The sequence below is a fragment of the Oncorhynchus mykiss genome, chromosome 29, assembly GCF_057628025.1.
Source record: "Oncorhynchus mykiss isolate SJ-2025 chromosome 29, ASM5762802v1, whole genome shotgun sequence".
NCBI lineage: Eukaryota > Metazoa > Chordata > Actinopteri > Salmoniformes > Salmonidae > Oncorhynchus > Oncorhynchus mykiss.
The window spans coordinates 20,960,485-20,978,778 of record NC_143050.1 but is presented as its reverse complement, the minus strand read 5'-3'; the positions used below and the strand labels follow the sequence as shown (position 1 = coordinate 20,978,778).

The window sequence follows — 18,294 nt, the reverse complement described above, 5'->3', positions numbered from 1 at the left end:
TTTCACATTTGTTCAGATATAATTACTGTAATGCTTAATTACAAAATCATATTTTATAAGAAGACACAGGAACACTAGGATATTCCATTCTCTAAGGTTATCCTAGGTTATGTAATCCTAAATTCTGTGCCATATTAAGCATATAACATCTTATGGTTGTGTATGTACATCCAGGATATTTCAAATCATGGTATCATGTGAACAAGGCAATTACCTATTCACTGTTTACAATGCAATTGCATTTCATTTTTCTAATCATATCTATAGCCTTACACATGAACAATTGTATTTGAATTATTAGACCACCTGAATACCACTTGTAGCCACACCAATCTGCTTTCAAGCCATACTATGCTTGAATACTTACATGGCATTTGACAATTCAAGCCCGATGTCAGAATGAAGCTTTTTTTAAACTTTAAGTGAACATGGCATTACATCAGCAATATAAAAATGTAGGCTATAGTGGCACCTGCTGGATGTAAGTGCAACTGCAGCAACATTAAAAACAGAAAAAGTATTTTTCATCCTCAGGTCGAGGTCAGTTGAAGATGAACATTTATCATGATTACAAATCTGGCAAGCCAATAAAGTGCACATAATTAGATTGAATTGCTTTTATTGAGTGGTACCTTGAATACATGTGTGCTAGAGCCAAGATGACATCAAACGAGTAATGTGGAGTGTGCAGCCCCATCAGACCGGCTAGCCCAGATCAGACAGACTGTCCCAGGGGAAATCTCCTCTTGGCTTGAGTCTTCAACTTGTCTAATTTATTTTTCATCTATGTCTTGAGTTGAGAACTGCATGACACCAAAGCTGGTTACTACATTATAGACCATCTCTGATAATACTGTGGATGTTTACAAAGACCACATTGAGACAGTTTGTTTGTTCAAGCAAAAAAAAGTAAATTTTCGAAGACCTAGGGCACAAGAGGTGAATTCTCACGATGTTCTTCTGTGAGTGAAGTCTAGAAACGACTATTGAGGCTAACGCCTAATTAATACTAGGCAGCAGTGCATGAGCACATTAAACCATGCATTAGCTACAAGTGGTGCCACAACACTGGTCTGAGTTCATTGATGGTGCATGTTTAAATGCCTGCAGTCAAACACAAAGATGTGTAATAATTGGAGTACACACCTCCTTTGCACTGTGCAACTCGACATTACACATCCTATAGTATAATTCAGACGATTTCTTAATATTTAAAAAAATATATAAGACATTGAAACATTTCATTGCAAAGGGTGGAATCATTTGTTAAGATTTAACATTTTGTCTGTTCATAATGCACCCTCATCAACATTTGAGAAATCAAGACATTAGAACACAATTGATATCGTTTACGAATGATCATAATCGTGAGTAGCTTCTTACATACTCAAAATTCCCATTCAGTTTTTGGTCTGTACTAATCGTTCATGGAAAGACGCATGTAACATAACTGGTAAAGACTTTAGTTCTTGGTTTCTGAGATGAGGTCTGTACAGATCAAAAGTATTCAGTGATATCAGCGTCCACTACATGGGTGTTTTCATGCACTGCAGAAATGCACTGTTAAGTTACAAATCTGGGGAGTGCCTAGCTGTCGCAACGGAAGGAAACACTGGCACTGCACAATGTTACATATAGATATGCATAGTTACATATAGATATGTAAAGTATTCAAAACATTAGGAACACCTGCTCTTTCCATGACACGGCATCCAGGTGAAAGCTTTGATCCCTTATTGCTGTCACCTAAAAATAATCTGCTTCAAATCAGTGTAGCTGGAAGAGAGGAGACAGGTTAAAGGAGGATTTTCAAGCCTTGAGACACAGTTTGTGTATGTGTGCCATTCAGAGGGTGATTGTGCAAGACAAAATATGTAAGCGTCTTTGAACAGGGTATGGTAGTAGGTGCCAGTCACACCGGTTTGCGTGTGTCAAGAACTGCAATGCTGCTGGGTTTTTCATGCTTAACAGTTTCCTGTGTGTATCAAGAATGGTCCACCACCCAAAGGACATCCAGCCAACTTGACTCAACTGTGGGAAGCATTGGAGTCAACATGAGCCAGCATCCCTGTGGAACGCTTGACACATTGTAGTCCATGCCCCAACGAATTGACGCTGTTCTGAGGGCAGCAGGTGGTGCAACTCAATATTAAGAAGGTGTTCCTAATGTTTTGTACCCTTGGTATATATTGGAGATAGTTGCTCAGACTGGAACAGGACATCCTAGAACCAAAACACAACCTCTTTCACTTTCCCCCCTACTTATCCATACAATTGTCCCAATATTATTCTATAATATTATACACTTACAGTAGTTATTACCTTATTACCAGATCAATGGGGCACCAGGCACCACTAGACATACCACCTCAAATAAATATGGGTTTCCATGCAATAGCTCTGTTTTGTAACTCTTAATCAAAATCTCAAATAGGTTGTCTCTCTAACTTACTCTGTTGCGCCACGCACGCACACACACACACACACACACACACGAGGCCATGCTTGCGAAACACACTGGTCAGTGATGGGGACAGAGAATGTTCTTGAAGTTTGGCATGGAGGGCTCCGTCTTTCTGGAACACACACAAATACACACACGGACAAAGAGTTGGCCACATGTCAATGTGTTTGCAGCATGTGGACCCCTCCCTCTGCTTGTCCATCAGTCCCTCAGCTCTGCCCTCCAGTGATGTCACAGTCCCAGGGGTGGAGCCTTAGAAGATCTCAGGGCATTGGCTCCAGTCCTGTTTGTCTTTGGCCTCCCAGTATCCACCTCTGTACACGTAAGTGCTCTCCCCCGTTGAATCATCTGTCCTCCTCTCAAACCACAGTGGCTGGAAGCCCTCAATGTCTTGGCCTAAGGAGTCAGAGACACAAACATACACATTTGTAACTCAATATGGGTAACATCTTGCTGACATACACTGTATTGCAATTGTCACACTTTTGCTTCCTAGTTTTTATACTGTAATCTCTCTTGAGATGTCCTTTATCAAGTCCTTCCACTACCCTCCTCACCTTCTTCCAGGACCTGTGTTGCTTGTGCCTCCCTCTTCTTCCTCTCCAGCCTCTGTCGTTCCTCCAGACGCTGTTTGTGGGCGTTGGCCTCGTCCCACAGCCCCGCCTCCATCAGCCGTTGGTCGGGCCTCAGGCGGCTGTCAGTCGGAGCCACGCCCTCCTCAGGCTCGTTCAGTGTCAGGGCCAGGGAGGAGAAGAAGTGCATGTTCTCAGAATTCTCCCTGGGGAGTGGAGAGAAAACACTGAGGTGAAACAGATAGGATGGACAGAGAGGGAGAGGGCGAGGAGCGACGGGTAGTGATGTGGGAGTAAGAAGTGTCACAAGGAAGCAAGAGGAGAGGAATCAAAATGGTTGTATAAATAGGTTTACGTGCTTAAGGCTGACTTGATAATATGCAGGCAGGCTGATCTTACGGGAGAGTGTATTTCTTCCACAGCACTTTGGGCTGGAGGGTCTGATAGAGGGTCTTCTGTTTGCCCTCTGACCCTCCACATCCCCGGCTACTCTCCACTATCTTGGCGCTCTCCATCTTGTCGTCCCAGGTCCCAGACATAATGTGATGGGCCGTGCCCTCGCTATCTGCTACAACACCTGTCACCTGGAGTCACAACATCAGAGGGAGGGAGGAGACATTGAGGATGTGGGAAGGACTGCCTCTGTTTCTAAAACCATAGATTTACCTTGCGTGAGAGGTCTCTGGAGAAATAACTGTAAGGGACAAACTTGAGGTGGCAGGTGTCCTTGGTCCTGTGGTTGACTATTTCAATGTCCCCAGACTACAAAGAGAAAAACACAGGCAATTTATCCCATGCCACAGGCTGATGATTCTCCTGGTGGAAATTAGCTTCAGAATTATCGACATACGGTCAACAATATTATTACAAAATACTTCTGGTTTATCAATGTTAGCAACATATCATCATTACTATTGGTGTCATTAATCATGAGGGACAATGTTGAGAGTGAGGACAGCAAAGCAGGACAGGGAGGGATGGGATAGATAGACGGGAAAAAACAGATTGGATTGTGTTTTTGGCAAACATGGAGACCTGATGATTCATGCAGACATAATGAGAGAGAGCAGAGTGAGGCAGATTCTCTACAACACCACCCACCACAGGAGGCTGCTGAGGGGAGGACAGCTCATAATAATGTCCAGAATGAAGCAAATGGAATCAAACGCATGGAAACCATGTTGTTGTCTCTGCCTGGCCGGTTCCCCTCTCTCCACTGGGATGATCTTCCTCTAACCCTATTACAGGGGCTGAGTCACTGGCTTACTGGTGCTCTTCCATGCCATCCCTAGGAGGGGTGCGTCACTTGAGTGGGTTGAGTCACTGATGTGATCTTCCTGTCTGGGTTGGTGCCCTCCCTTGGGTTGTGCCGTAGCGGAGATCTTTGTGGGCTACACTCGGCCTTGTCTCAGGATGGTAAGTTGGTGGTTGAAGATATCCCTCTAGTGGTGTGGGGGCTGTGCTTTGACAAAGTGGGTGGGGTTATATCCTGCCTGTTTGGCCCTGTCCGGGAGTATCATCGGATGGGGCCACAGTGTCTCCCGACCCCTCCTGTCTCAGCCTTCAGAATTAATGCTGCAGTAGTTGGTGTCGGAGGGCTAGGGCCAGTCTGTTATATCCTGTCTTATCCAGTGCCCTGTGTGAATTTAAGTATGCTCTCTCTAATTTTCTCTCTTTCTTGCTTTCTCTCTCTATCAGAGGACCTGAGCCCTAGGACCATGCCTCAGGACTACCTGGCCTGATGACTCATTGCTGTCCCCAGTCCACCTGGCCGTGCTGCTGCTCCAGTTACAACTGTTCTGCCTGTGGCTATGGAACCCTGACCTGTTCACCGGACATGCTACCTGTCCCAGACCTGCTGTGTTCAACTCTCTCTCGAGACAGCAGGTGCCGTAGAGATACTCTGAATGATCAGCTATGAAAAGCCAATTGACATTTACTCCTGAGGTGCTGACCTGTTGCACCCTCGACAACTACTGTGATTATTATTATTTGACCCTGCTGGTCATCTATGAACATTGGACATTATGGCCACGTTCTGTTATAATCTCCACCCGGCACAGCCAGAAGAGGACTGGCCACCCCTCATAGCCTGGTTCCTCTCTAGGTTTCTTCCTAGGTTCTGGCCTTTCTAGGGAGTTTTTCCTAGCCACCGTGCTTCTAGACCTGCATTGCTTGTTGTTTGGGGTTTTAGGCTGGGTTTCTGTACAGCACTTTGAGACATCAGCTGATGTACGAAGGGCTATATAAATACATTTGATTTGATTTGTTTGATGTATTCGATACCATTCCACCCCAGTCATTACTGTGACCCCGTCCTCCTCAATGAAGCTGCCCCAACCTCCTGTGCCGCACTTCATTTGATCACTCTTTTGTTGCTGAAAATTGTCATGCGCCGCAGGAAATGCAGAACAACTTTGTGTTTTACATAAATTCACTGAAAACCCACAGTTACATTAAGAGTATTGCACTTTTCATGCAGCCTACTTTTGGCCAGCCAATAGCCTAACCACCAATCAAGCACCATTAAGGATTAAATGTTCAAATCCTGTTGCTGCAGGATTACATAGCTGTGACAATATAGGTATTTTTTTTTTTCATCCTACATCTGTATATAAACAATAGGGACAAACGGACTGTATACAGATATACAAACACACATTAAATATGTGAGACACTCACCTGGTCAATCCACAGTTTGCCCACTATGATGTTGTGCACCGTGGAGGTGACTTTTCCCCACACATAGTGATTCCCACTGGAGTGGAACTGCAGGTGGATGCAGCCTAGAGAGAAAGATAATTCAAATAAACAACGTTATACAAAATGTCTAATTAATATGGATTTGAAATAGCTATGTGACATGATTCTGTATATGTAACCAGTATTTAGTGCATATTGGAGGACAATGTACGTACTGGGTATGCACGGCTCACCTAATGGCATTACAGAGATGTATTTCCCTCTGAACTTGCTGTCGATAGTGATCTCCTGCCACAGGGTCCAGCCTCGTTGTGACGTCACATGGTGGGCGGCGGCTGGGGGGTGGTGACTGACCTGAGAGAGCAGGAGGAGGAGGGTGACATTGTTAGTAGTGCGTGGGCCATTCTGTTTGTCTCTGTGCATCTTAGACATGCTTCAGAGAGAGAGTGTGCCGGGGTGTTCGTTGTGTCTGACCTGTTCGCAGATGGAGCGGTAGCCGAAGTCATCCAGCCGGTCCAGCTCATAGGTCTCCCCCAGCAGGGGGTTGAAAGGCTTGGCAGTGCGGTGGATAGTGGTGGAGTAGGAGGACACAGAGAAGGCTGCCACAAGGCACATCTGCTCCAGAGACGATTCGCAGCGAGACGCCCGGTCCAGCAGGTCACTGTATTCTAGATCCTCAGTTAGACGCTGCAGCATCGACAGGGGCTCGTTGAAGTTTACCTGAGGTCACACATGCAGGCAGACACATGTTGGAGTTGCATCCTGCGTTTAATACACAAACACTAGTACAGACCGTATAATCACTTCTCGTTTCTCTTACAGGCATGGGGATCTTGGACAGCTCCTTGCCGATGCAGTTCTTCATGATGCTCCACAGGTTGAGGGAGTAGTTGGGTTTGTTTGGGATGCGGCTCCGTCTAACTCTACGCAGCTGGACGTTGTTGGAGCCAGAGTCCTGAGGAACACATGCATGGTCAACCACAGTTAATCAGGTAAGCAGAGGTATTACAGGATAGAACTCAACAAATATTATTTCACCCTAAAGTATTGTATCATACAATCCCTGAGGCAGGGTTCCCCAACTGGTATCCCACGGGCGCTTTTATTTGTCCCTACAAGTTTTCTGAGAAAAAAAACGTATTCCCACACATAATAGAGACACATGTGACCGTAATCAAATGTAAGCAAGGTTTAAATGGAATAGGTTTTAATTTCTTGTGGTTAATTTGCAGTTCATTTACACCAATACAGATGATTTGTAATTAGGTTCCGGCCCCCCAACCAGATACTCATGAAAAACAAATTGGCCCGCGACTGAATCTAGTTGATGATCCCTGCCCTAAGGTAAGATTGAGTTGCCTATGGTTTACTAAACCTCTGTATGTAAAGAGGTGGTAAAGCATAAGACTGCAGACTCACATTCTCATTGTGGCTCCATTCACTATTGGGTAATCCTCCACTCATGATACTCTGGTTACTGCCGGAGCGTCTGTAACACAAACACACTACAACTACCATATACACAAAACACAGTCAAATGAATTCATTATACATAATAAAGCCTAATGAATTATGCTAGCATTGTCATATTACATAGCTATATGAATGAACTCTACTTGGCCCCATGATCAGTAGAGATCAGGTCAGTGACCCGGACTGGTTCTGAATCCGATGCAACACATGTAATAACTAATGTTTCAACAGCAAGCTTCCTTCATCAGGGTTTCATCCCAGTGACCCTGACTGACCTGTGCTGGGTGTGGTCAGAGGCAGTCACTGTGATGAAGGCAGGGGAGTCCTCCATGGCATCAAAGAACTCTGTGTCTTCATTCTCATCACTGGCGTCACCCTCGTGCGTTCTCTCACCTCCGTCTGCCAGGTACACAGGATAATTACAGTTTGAGTTAGGGTGTTTTGTTTGTGTAGATCTTATTTCTCAAACCGGAGTTCATTTATGCTACAATAAATTGAAATTCTGAAAGATAAACCAGCGACATCCCACTACGAATGCAGTGCCAGGGATGACCAGAGGAGGGACAGTTTCTTGTGAGATTCCAATCCATACCAAGCAATAAACTGCACCAAACTACCTTCACGGTAGGAGCTTAAACCATTGAGTGTTTTCTAATCTTAATCAAATATGAGAGAACAGACTGGTGTTTGTGCGCACCTCTGACCTGGGTGTGTGCTGGGAGCCTCTCTCCAGGCCCTCTCCAGGCTGTTGTGCTGCTTGGCTAGCTGTTCAATAGTCTCCTCCAGGTGGTGGCGCTGTTCTCTCTCATACTGCAGGGCTCTCTGCCACCTCCGGCTGTGTGTCTCTGCTACGTCCAGGAAGTCCCTACAGGCCTGAGACCATACAGAGGAGAGGGCAACCACAGAGGTGACAATATATCAATGACACCTCTAAAGTTACAGAGCATAGGTACAACACACAGTCCAATATAATAAACACTCCTATTGATCATGGCATTAAGAGTTCTTATTGTTGTATTGATCAAAGCAGTAGGATGACTACTAGCATTGGTTACACTGAAAAATCGATTGAAGTAGCCAGTAGGCGCTGTACTGAAATGTTGGCAAAGTGTTAGCAAAGTGAGTCGGTCCTCACATTGATCATAGCATTGGAGGTGATGCGGAAGAGTGTGGCACGCTCGTTGACAGTCTTGAGTTTGTCGGTGCCGTCAGTGGCCGTGCGCAGGTCCTCGAGCTCGCTGAGGGATCGCTGCAGGGCGGCGCCGTGCTTGCCGATTAGCTCGTTGCAGGTGCTCAGGTCGTCCAGCTTACTGGCCAGGGTCTTCAGAGCCCCCTGGGTCAGGGCTCGGTCAGGCTGGGGCACAGGGGCCTCGTCTCCAGAGTCATCTGTACAGACAGAGGGTGGTAGGGATGGTTAGAGGGAGCAGCACTGAATTTGTTCCATTCATTCAGGCATTTGCTTACAAAGCCATATTCTTAAAATAGCATTGACTCTATAAATCTGCAAGTGGAGAAGACATGATGATTGATTTGAAGGGCGGAATGTGTTCTTTCCTTTCATGCCCTCGGACGGTCATACAGTTTCCATTATGGACGAGAAGATGAGGTAGAGATACTGTAGACAATTATAGTTGTGATGCAGGCAGAGATAAAATAACTTATCACTGACAAAGAGATATGGAAAAAAAAGATGGAGAGATTCTACAGAGATTTTTTATTTTATTTTACCTTTATTTAACCAGGCAAGTCAGTTAAGAACAAATTCTTATTTTCAATGACGGCCTAGGAACAGTGGGTTAACTGCCTGTTCAGGGGCAGAATGTGAAGTTATGTATGGGAATAGATTGAGAGTGTGAGACGGAAAGAGAGATAAACCGTTGTGACCCCCCCTCCCCCGACAGGAAGCTATGAATTACATTTCTATGGTCGCTGTGGAAACACAGGCCCAAGCAATTGGAGGACTGAGTTATTTTTAGCAGTTTAGGGAGAAAAATGATGACGCACTTCACTTCCCTCCGCTCCTCCCCCGTGTTGGTACCATCAGTCACAGGCAGCAAGAGGAAATAAATCGACCAGTACCAGCAGAGGCAGACATATTCCTGGGGTGCAATCATTATGTGGATTTTAATGAGCTCAGAGAGAGAGGACAGGCGGAACAGACAGACAAGTCTCTCAGTGAGAGCAGCAGTGTTACAGACATCTCAGAGCTGCTGGAGCCTGGTGTCTGAGACACCCGCCACGGTCACCTAGATCTCCACAACTCTGCCATCTGCATCCTACAACAACAAAGTAATCTGGAGTCCTACCCTGTAGACTAGATTATTGACACCTCATAACTTGAATCCTACTGTTCACTGGTAGTCTAGGACATTGGACAAGATGGAACGCTAGAGAAAACAACATTGTAAGACCCTTACACTTTACATGGTGCCAGAGGCATCAAAAAGCCCCAAATCAGAACAACTCAAATTATAAACAACCCTTGCTGTCTAGAAATAAAATCTAGGCTACTCATCTCCATATCGACAGAACTTTGCCAAACTCAAACACTACTGTAGCATGAATCCAGTGGCTGTAAGTAAATGTCAGAATAAACAATGTAAATATCACAAATACCTACAATAGATCCTACCGTAAAAACACAGATCTGGGCCAAATCCATCAGCTTCTGCATTTGCCTGCTTCATGTGACATGCATGCATATATAAGCTACCATCTCCCAGGCAGGTTGTCTGACTCAAGGCCAGTGTCAGGCAGAGCATCCTTGGAGCGCCAGACAACAGTGAAGGACTCCCATGCTGATATTAGAGAAAAAACTAAATAATGGAAAGTGGATTTATGAGCTCTCAGGGGAAGAAGATTAAAATGAGAGTGAAAACTCCTTCAGACATCTGCAGTGGTCTGATGAAACATATACAACACATGGGGAGAGAGACAGATAAGAGCACCCAGGAGAGAGAGAGATAGATAGATAGATCTCTCTCTCTCTCTCTCTCTCCTCTGACAGCTGCTCTACCAGTGCACAATTGTTTTAGCATAGTCACCAAACCTGTGACTCTGAATAGAAGCACACCCATCCTAGGAAATGTCTGTGATAATGTAGCCTAAATGCACTGTGAGAATGTAGTCTAAATGGATTGTGATAATGTAGTCTAAATGAACTGTGAGTTATATCTGCTACACAGTAGAAGGAGATGAGGGCTGCATGGTATGTCTGTGCGATCGTTAAGTACACATCATCATCTGTCATGTGTGGGAGTCAGAGAAAAACATGTCAGCAGATAATTGATAGAGATGGCCCTGACTCATACATCTGAATGACTCATGTGTGACAGTGATCCGCCCCTACAGGTGATGGAGAGGGAACCCACAATGGGGATAGGCAAAGGAAAGATGCCAGGAGAAGGAGTAAGGAAAGAGGAGAGAGGTGGTGTGAGCTACTGTAAGGTGTTACGAGTGGACACTTACAGTGCCTTTGGAAAGTATTCCCACCCCTTCACATTACCAGATGTTGTTGTGTTACAGCCTCAATTTCAAATGGATTAAATTGAGATTCTGTATCACTGATCTACACACAATACCCCATAATGTTATTAATTAGGCTTTGGATGGTGTATCAACGCACCCAGTAAGGCGTCCTTCCTAACTCAGTTTCAGGAGAAGAAGGAAACTGCTCAGGGATTTCACCATTAGACCAATGGTAATTTTAAAACAGTTACAGAGTTTAATGGTTGTGATGAGGAAACTGAAGATGGATCAGCAACATTGTAGTTACTCCACAATACTAACCTAATTGACAGAGTGAAAAAAAGGACGCCTGGGGTCTCCATATTTTCAAGCATAGTGGTGGCTGCATCATGTTATGGGTATGCTTGTAATCATTAAGGACTCGGGAGTTTGTCAGGATGAAAAAAGAAACAGAATGGAGCTAAGCACGGGCAAAATCCTAGAGGAAAACCTGATTTAGTATGCTTTCCACCAGACACTGGGAGATTAATTCACCTTTCAGCAGGATAATAACCTAAAACACAAGGCCAAATCTACACTGGAGTTGCTTACCAAGAAGGCAGTGAATGTTCCTGAGTGGCCGAATTATAGGTCTGACTTAAGTACTTTACAGCACTGAGTAAATTTAACTAAAAATACTTCAAAAAGTACTAATTAAATAGTTTTTGGGGGTATCTGTACTTTACTATTTATGACAACTTTCTAAAGACAATTATTTACTTTTTATTCCATATATTATCCCTGACACCCAAAAGTACATTTTTAAGACTTAGCAGGACATGAAAATGGTCCAATTCACACACTTATCATGAGAACATCCCTGGTCATCTCTACTGGCTCGGATCTTGCGGACTCACTAAACACAAATGCTTCATTTGTAAATGACGTCTGAGTTAGAGGTCAACCGATTATGATTTTTCAACGGCGATACCGATTATTGGACGACCAAAAAAGCCGATACCAATTAATTGGCCGATTTTAATATATATACTGTATATATAATAACAATTACAACAACACTGAATGAACACTTATTTTAACTTAATATAATACATCAATAAAATCAATTTAGTCTCAAATAAATAATGAAACATGTTCAATTTGGTTTAAATAATGCAAAAACTAAGTGTTGGAGAAGAAAGTAAAAGTGCAATATGTGCCATGTAAGAAAGCTAACGTTTCAGTTCCTTGCTCAGAACATGAGAACATATGAAAGCTGGTGGTTCCTTTTAACATGAGTCTTCAATATTCCCAGGTAAGAAGTTTTAGGTTGTAGTTATTATAGGACTATTTCTCTCCATACCATTTGTATTTTATATCTTTGAATATTGGATGTTCTAATAGGTACTTTAGTATTGCCAGCCTAATCTCGGGTGTTGATAGGCTTGAAGTCATAAACAGCTCAATGCTTGAAGCACAGCGAAGAGCTGCTGGCAAATGCACGAAAGTGCTGATTGAATGAATGCTTACGAGCCTGCTGCTGCCTACTACCGCTCAGTCAGACTGCTCTATCAAATCATAGACTTAATTATAATATAATAACACACAGAAATACGAGCCTTAGGTCACTAATGTGGTCAAATCCGTAAACTATCATTTCGAAAACAAAACGTTTATTCTTTCAGTGAAATACAGAACCGTTCCGTATTTTATCTAACTGGTGACATCCATAAGTCTAAATATTGCTGTTACATTGCACAACCTTCAATGTTGTGTCATAATTATGTAAAATTCTGGCAAATTAATTATGGTCTTTGTTAGGAAGAAATGGTCTTCACACAGTTCGCAACGAGCCAGGCGGCCCAAACTGCAGCATTTACCACGACTCTGCTTGCACAGAACGGAAGAAAAGTGACGATTTCCCTAGTTAAAAGAAATTCATGTTAGCATATTAACTAAATATGCAGGTTTAAAAATATATACTTGTGTATTGACTTTAAGAAAGGCATTGATGTTTATGGTACACATTGGTGCAACGACAGTGCTTTTTTCGTGAATGCTCTTGTTAAATCACCCGTTTGGCAAAGTACGCTGTGATTCAATGACAAATTAACAGGCACCGCTTCGATTATATGCAACGCAGGACAAGCTAGTTAACCTAGTAATATCATCAACCATGTGTAGTTAACTATTGATTATGATAAGATTGATTGTTTTTTATAAGATAAGTTTAATGCTAGCTAGCGCCTTACCTTGGCTCCTTGTTGCACTCACATAACAGGTAGTCAGCCTTCCCCTGGTACAAAACAATACCACAACAATAACATATCCTAAATATGGGGGAAACTCTTCAACGGTGCCCAATCTCAGTGACCAGGGAATTAAAGCATAGATCATGAGGCTAATACCCAATTAAAATCCACAGCTCTGCGAGAGGAATGATGTTTACTATTATTGCACCACAAGTGTCCATTGTCCTATATTACTGAAGTTTCAGCAGTTTCTGAGCCATGGGCGAATGGAGAATCATCTAAATGGGTTCAGATCCTACAAATGCTGTTCAGTGACTTAGCGTAGCTTCATTTGCTACATCTGTTTGGCCGCATTGACCATAGCCACTTGCCAGGTTGTTATTGTAAATAAGAATATTTTCTCAACTGACTCACCAGGATGTAAGAATTTGTTCTTAACTGACCCGTTAAATAAAGGTTAAGTAAACAAACAGACTTTAAAGTTTAAACCCATGTCCATAAACACAAGCATACACAGACAAACCCTTCAGAGGCTAAGAGTACTGTGGAACGAAGCAGAGGCACAACCCCTCTCCTATGAATGAATGCAGATCCCTGAGAAAATCAATCATAAATCCAAGCTGTAGAAAAACGTGCATTACATGTATTACCACCATCTGTCATATCTAGGTCAGTTCAAATCAGTAAGGAGCTAAAGATAGATCTCTGACTGAGCATTGCCTCAAAGAGAAGCGGACACATTAAAGATGCCAAATAACATTTAATAATCAGGTACTCACATTTGTTCCAGTGTGCAGCTGATAAATGAAGTCTACCCCACTGACTGCCAAAGTGAATTACCATGAGGACACAGTACCACACAGGGAATGAATCCACTCACAAATACACACACCAACCTCTCCACTATAGCTAACTTGACAATTCTTTCCTCAATATAGTTATTGCAGGTAATAAATACTTACAGAGGAAAACTCATTAGGAGGCTGCACTGAATCTCTTTCTCTACAGTGCAGATAGAGAGAAAATAGTATTAATGGAAATATGAAGCATCTCTCTCCCCATAGCAGTGGGAGGAGGAGTATAAATGCTGGAAGGTCACTTCATTCAACTCCGGCTGTCGTCATACTCAAAAAGGGAGGGGTATGGAGAGAAAGAGAGAGCAAGTGTGTGAGGGAAGATAGAAATTAGATGTAGAGCAGAGAGAGAAATGAAAGAGAGAGAGAGAGATGTCATTACAAGCTGTGCCCTTGCACCATCCTTTGCAGTCACCCTCTTTTCCACAAGCTCACTAAGTGCATATCAGAGAACTGGACTTAAACCAGCAATCGGTGGAGACAGCTCAAAACTACAGTTCAATCAAGAAAATGAATTCTCAAGGACACCAGAGCAGTGCCCACTCTTAGCAATGCAATTAGCAAAAAAGACACACGATAGCTTGTTGAAATGACTGATAAGTGACAGTCTCCATTGGAGGTTTTTAATGGAACAGAACCAACCACCACAATAATTATATTCAAATGTTGCATTATACGGCAGGGTAGCCTAGTGGGGCGGCAGGGTAGCCTAGTGGGGCGGCAGGGTAGCCTAGTGGGGCGGCAGGGTAGCCTAGTGGTTGGTTAGAGCGTTGGAGTAGTAACTGAAAGGTTGCAAGTTCGAATCCCCGAGCTGACACGGTACAAATCTGTTGTTCTGCCCCTGAACAAGGCAGTTAACCCACTGTTCCTAGGCCGTCATTGAAAATAAGAATTTGTTCTTAACTGACTTGCCTAGTTAAATAAAGGTAAAATAAAAAATTGAGAAAACAGGAACACTTGTCCCAAACGGTCAACATTTATTGAGCAAGCCACCTTGTGGTTGATTGCATGAATGACACTGGTAACCTTGACACGGAACACTACATTATAAGATTTGTTTACCTCGGGTGCCTAACCTTAAATTCCAAAAACAGAACCTGCAGTTAATGTCCCAATATACATTTTCACCTCCAATGAGACAAGGTAAAAGGTAAAATATCCTAGTCTCAATACGCATAACTTTTTCATAATGTAAATTCTAATTCCTTTCAAAAGGGTCACAAATCACTGTGTCATGTACAGCAGTAAAGCCAGAAATCATACAGTGTTGTCATAATTTATTTTGAATGTAAGCTAAACATTCTTCACCCACTAACCCATTTAAAAACATCCCAATCCACTCAAACATATAATTTTCCACTGTCTCTCACCTGATTGGTGCATCATGTGACTGGCGTTGGCCTTAGCCTGTTGGAGGGCAGAGACCCAGCGCTGACTCTCCCCATCTGAGGTGGCCTTCAGGTGGTAGCTCCGCCCTCCGCTGGTTAGCACCAGGTGGCACGCGTCACCCACTTCAATGTGTGCCGTGGTCAGGGAGATGGTGCCACGGCAAGTGTGGGCCATCTCTGCCTGAGTCCTAATGCACAGAGACGCACACACACCAACACACAGAGACAAGGGAAGAGTCTGCTGACTAAATCTAGTTCTACAGAGACAGAAATGCCACAACACGGCACACACACATGCACACCACACAAATTCAGCCACACACACATGCAATTATTTATATTTCATAGGAGTACAGTATCTCATGGTTTGTTACACCTGCACCTACTTGAGCATAGCTGATGTGAGTGCTTGGCAGTGTATTTGTGTGTGCATGTCAGTGCAATGTGCATGTGTTGGTTATGCCAGGGCATTTAACTCTTTATTCTGTGCTGGTACTCAAGAGTTCAGTTACATAAACACACATGGCAGAGCAGTCATGCATTCCCATCAAACACTGTAGGTCAGCCGGGGAAAGTGGTGATGTCCAAGTGTGTCCACACACACACCTCTGACAAATACCTCACAATGAGTGCATAACAGTCTGGCTGACATCCCTCTTAACTGGTTTTAGGGAACTGTGCCTAGCAACTGTGAAGGCCGTTACTGAATTAGAGGACCACACGTTCTAAAAGCATCAGATAAAACATGTCAGACATCTTATACATCATAAAGAAATGTAACGACCTAGGTGGGTCTCGTAGGTTGCTACATAGATATGCAGTGTCGTACGCGCTGACAGTCATTCCTGTAAAATAACCCCCCACCCACAAAAAAAAAGCTCTTCCAATATGAATCTCACCTAAAATATTATTCACAGCTTCATCTATAACAATTATCTACATGAAATATGCAAATGTCATCATATATGCAACCATAAATATAGACTCATTGGTCAGTTTATTAGTTACACCATCCTGCTCACAAAAATGTGAACAGTATGGCTAGAATGGGCAAAACGAGTGACCAAAGCGACAGAGCGTGGTATGATCGTCGGTGCCATGCGCGCCGATTCCAGTATCTCAGAAACGGCCGGGCTCCTGTGCTTTTCACGCACGGCAGTGTGCGACAAACAAACATCATCCAGTCAGCGGCAGTCCTGTGGGCGAAAACAGCCGTTGAGAAAGAATTGCAAGAATTGTGCAAGCTAACAGGCTGGCCACAAACAGGCAAATAACGGCGCAGTACAACACTGGTGTGCAGAACGGCATCTCGGAACACACAACTCGTCGGTCCTTATCATGGATGGGTTATTGGAGCAGATGACCACACCAAGTTCCACTCCTATCAGCTAAAAACAAGAAGACGTGGCTCCAGTGGGCATGTGATCACCAACATTGGACAATTGAGGAGTGGAAAAACATTGCCTGGTCCGACGAATCCCGGTCCCTACTGCCTCATGCTGATGGTAGAGTCAGGATTTGGAATCAGCAGCATGAGTCGATGGCACCATCCTGCCTAGTGTCAACAGTACAGGCTGGTGGCGGTGGTGTAATGGTGTGGGGGAGTCCCTTGATACCAATTGAGCAACGTTTGAACGTCACAGTGCACCTGAACATTGCCTCCATAACAGCCTGAATTATTCGGGGCTAAGGGGGGTCCGACCAAGTACTAGATGGGTGTACCTAATAAACTGTCCACTGAGTGTATATTAATTCATTTAGAGTCTGATAAGTTTATTTTTTTCTGCTTTTGCCTAATTGTCTCCCACACATTCTGCATTTATGCCCGGCCATTGACTGACTAGAGAAATGCCTTACTGTGGGATGATGCTCATCATGGCATGCTATTCTCCATTGCCAAATATCTTAACAGACTTGTTTTGGTGAGTAATAACGGTCCAACTACAGCAGTTCTAAAGTCACCTGTTAACGTTGCTGCATTTATATTAATTATGCACGCCAAGCAGTCTATAGACTGTCAACTACATGATTCATCTGAAAGTACAGTCACTATGGGATTGGTTCTAAACTGCACTTGACTTTGCTTGCATTAACGCAGCTAGCTAGCTAACTAGCTTTCTAACGGTAGCATAGCTAGCTGCTAGCAATTACCTGTAATATGACAGAAGGCCGTTGCTAAGGACAAACCACCGGCGTTGGTAGCCCTTCAAGTAGTTAGTCCATTTATACAGCCAGCCTTTGTAGGTGTCAGACCCCACAGGTTGCCCCCCTGAAGAAGTAGGGGAAGAAAGCAAACTCTTCCCCGGTTCACTCATTTGCACCAGTGTCAGCGGTAGATGGAGTCAAAGGAATCAACACTGAGCTGCTAACGTTAGCAGGCTACTAGCTAGCGCTGGAGGGATGATACTGCTAGCTAGCTTGCCTATGAACGGCCGCGACACCGTACCCATGAAGTAACGCCGAAGAGGTAACCCACTGTAGTTATTTACTAGTAGTTCAGCTAGACGGAGTGGGGCTACCACGGCAATGGAAGCCGTGTTTAGCTCGCTTGATTCTCCCGAGCCGAGCGTTCAGCACTGATCCTGGTGCGAGTAGGGGAAGAAAGGTGTGTGGCGTAGATGCTCGGCCAAGTCCAACACTGGTTTATGACAAAGACTGTCTGTTATATTGACAAGATATTCGAGTAACCACTTTAGCAAATGAAATACATGTCCTCAAAGATGGGAGGGAGCGAGATCAGTCTGCGGTCCAAACACGTTATTTTTTGCCACTTTCCCTCCGGGAATTCCCGTCGAAACCGGATGCAGTTTAATTTCCATTTTAAGTGGAGGTCCAATTCACGAACGTTACCCCCAAAGCGTCTGGTCTATATCTTAACATTAATAAATGTGAACTCATAGCTGTCAAAGATTGTGTGACACCTTCATATTACGGTATTCCAGTAAAAGAAGAACTTACATATTTAGGCATAACCATTACAAAGGATCAGAAGTCTAGAGGCTTACTAAATTATTAACCCTCATATTAAAAAAACACAGAAGAAGCTAAATCAAGGGCTACAGAGGGACTTATCTTTAAAAGGTAGAGTCCTAATAACCAAGGCTGAAGGTATCTCTCGACAAACATATGGTGCTCTATCTT

The 18,294-nt window shown here is 43.7% G+C and overlaps 1 protein-coding gene across 15 annotated transcripts; it reads right to left on the bottom strand.

The window, feature by feature from the left end:
* Nucleotides 1–602: 602 nt before the first annotated feature.
* osbp2a (oxysterol binding protein 2a) lies at nt 603–18,223 on the bottom strand. 15 transcript variants are annotated; one of them, XR_016493271.1, is made up of 14 exons: nt 17,305–17,933; nt 15,136–15,410; nt 8,348–8,598; nt 7,917–8,085; nt 7,488–7,611; nt 7,159–7,228; nt 6,560–6,694; nt 6,214–6,459; nt 5,955–6,093; nt 5,719–5,822; nt 3,746–3,798; nt 3,436–3,620; nt 3,022–3,242; nt 603–2,860 (listed from the first exon to the last, which is right to left on the bottom strand). XR_016493271.1 is itself a non-coding variant. In XM_021591111.3 (14 exons), exons 1-14 carry the CDS (start codon nt 17,466–17,468, stop codon nt 2,718–2,720), a joined length of 2,235 nt encoding a protein of 744 aa, XP_021446786.2. In that variant the 5' UTR covers nt 17,469–18,223; the 3' UTR covers nt 603–2,717. The 15 variants fall into 15 exon arrangements, 13 of the variants coding, with proteins under 13 accessions (XP_021446786.2, XP_090082898.1, XP_036823149.2 ...); XR_016493272.1 differs by having other exon boundaries at nt 5,973–6,093; XM_021591111.3 differs by having other exon boundaries at nt 3,703–3,798; nt 5,973–6,093; nt 15,136–15,341; nt 17,305–18,223.
* Between the last annotated feature and the right edge of the window lie 71 nt (nt 18,224–18,294).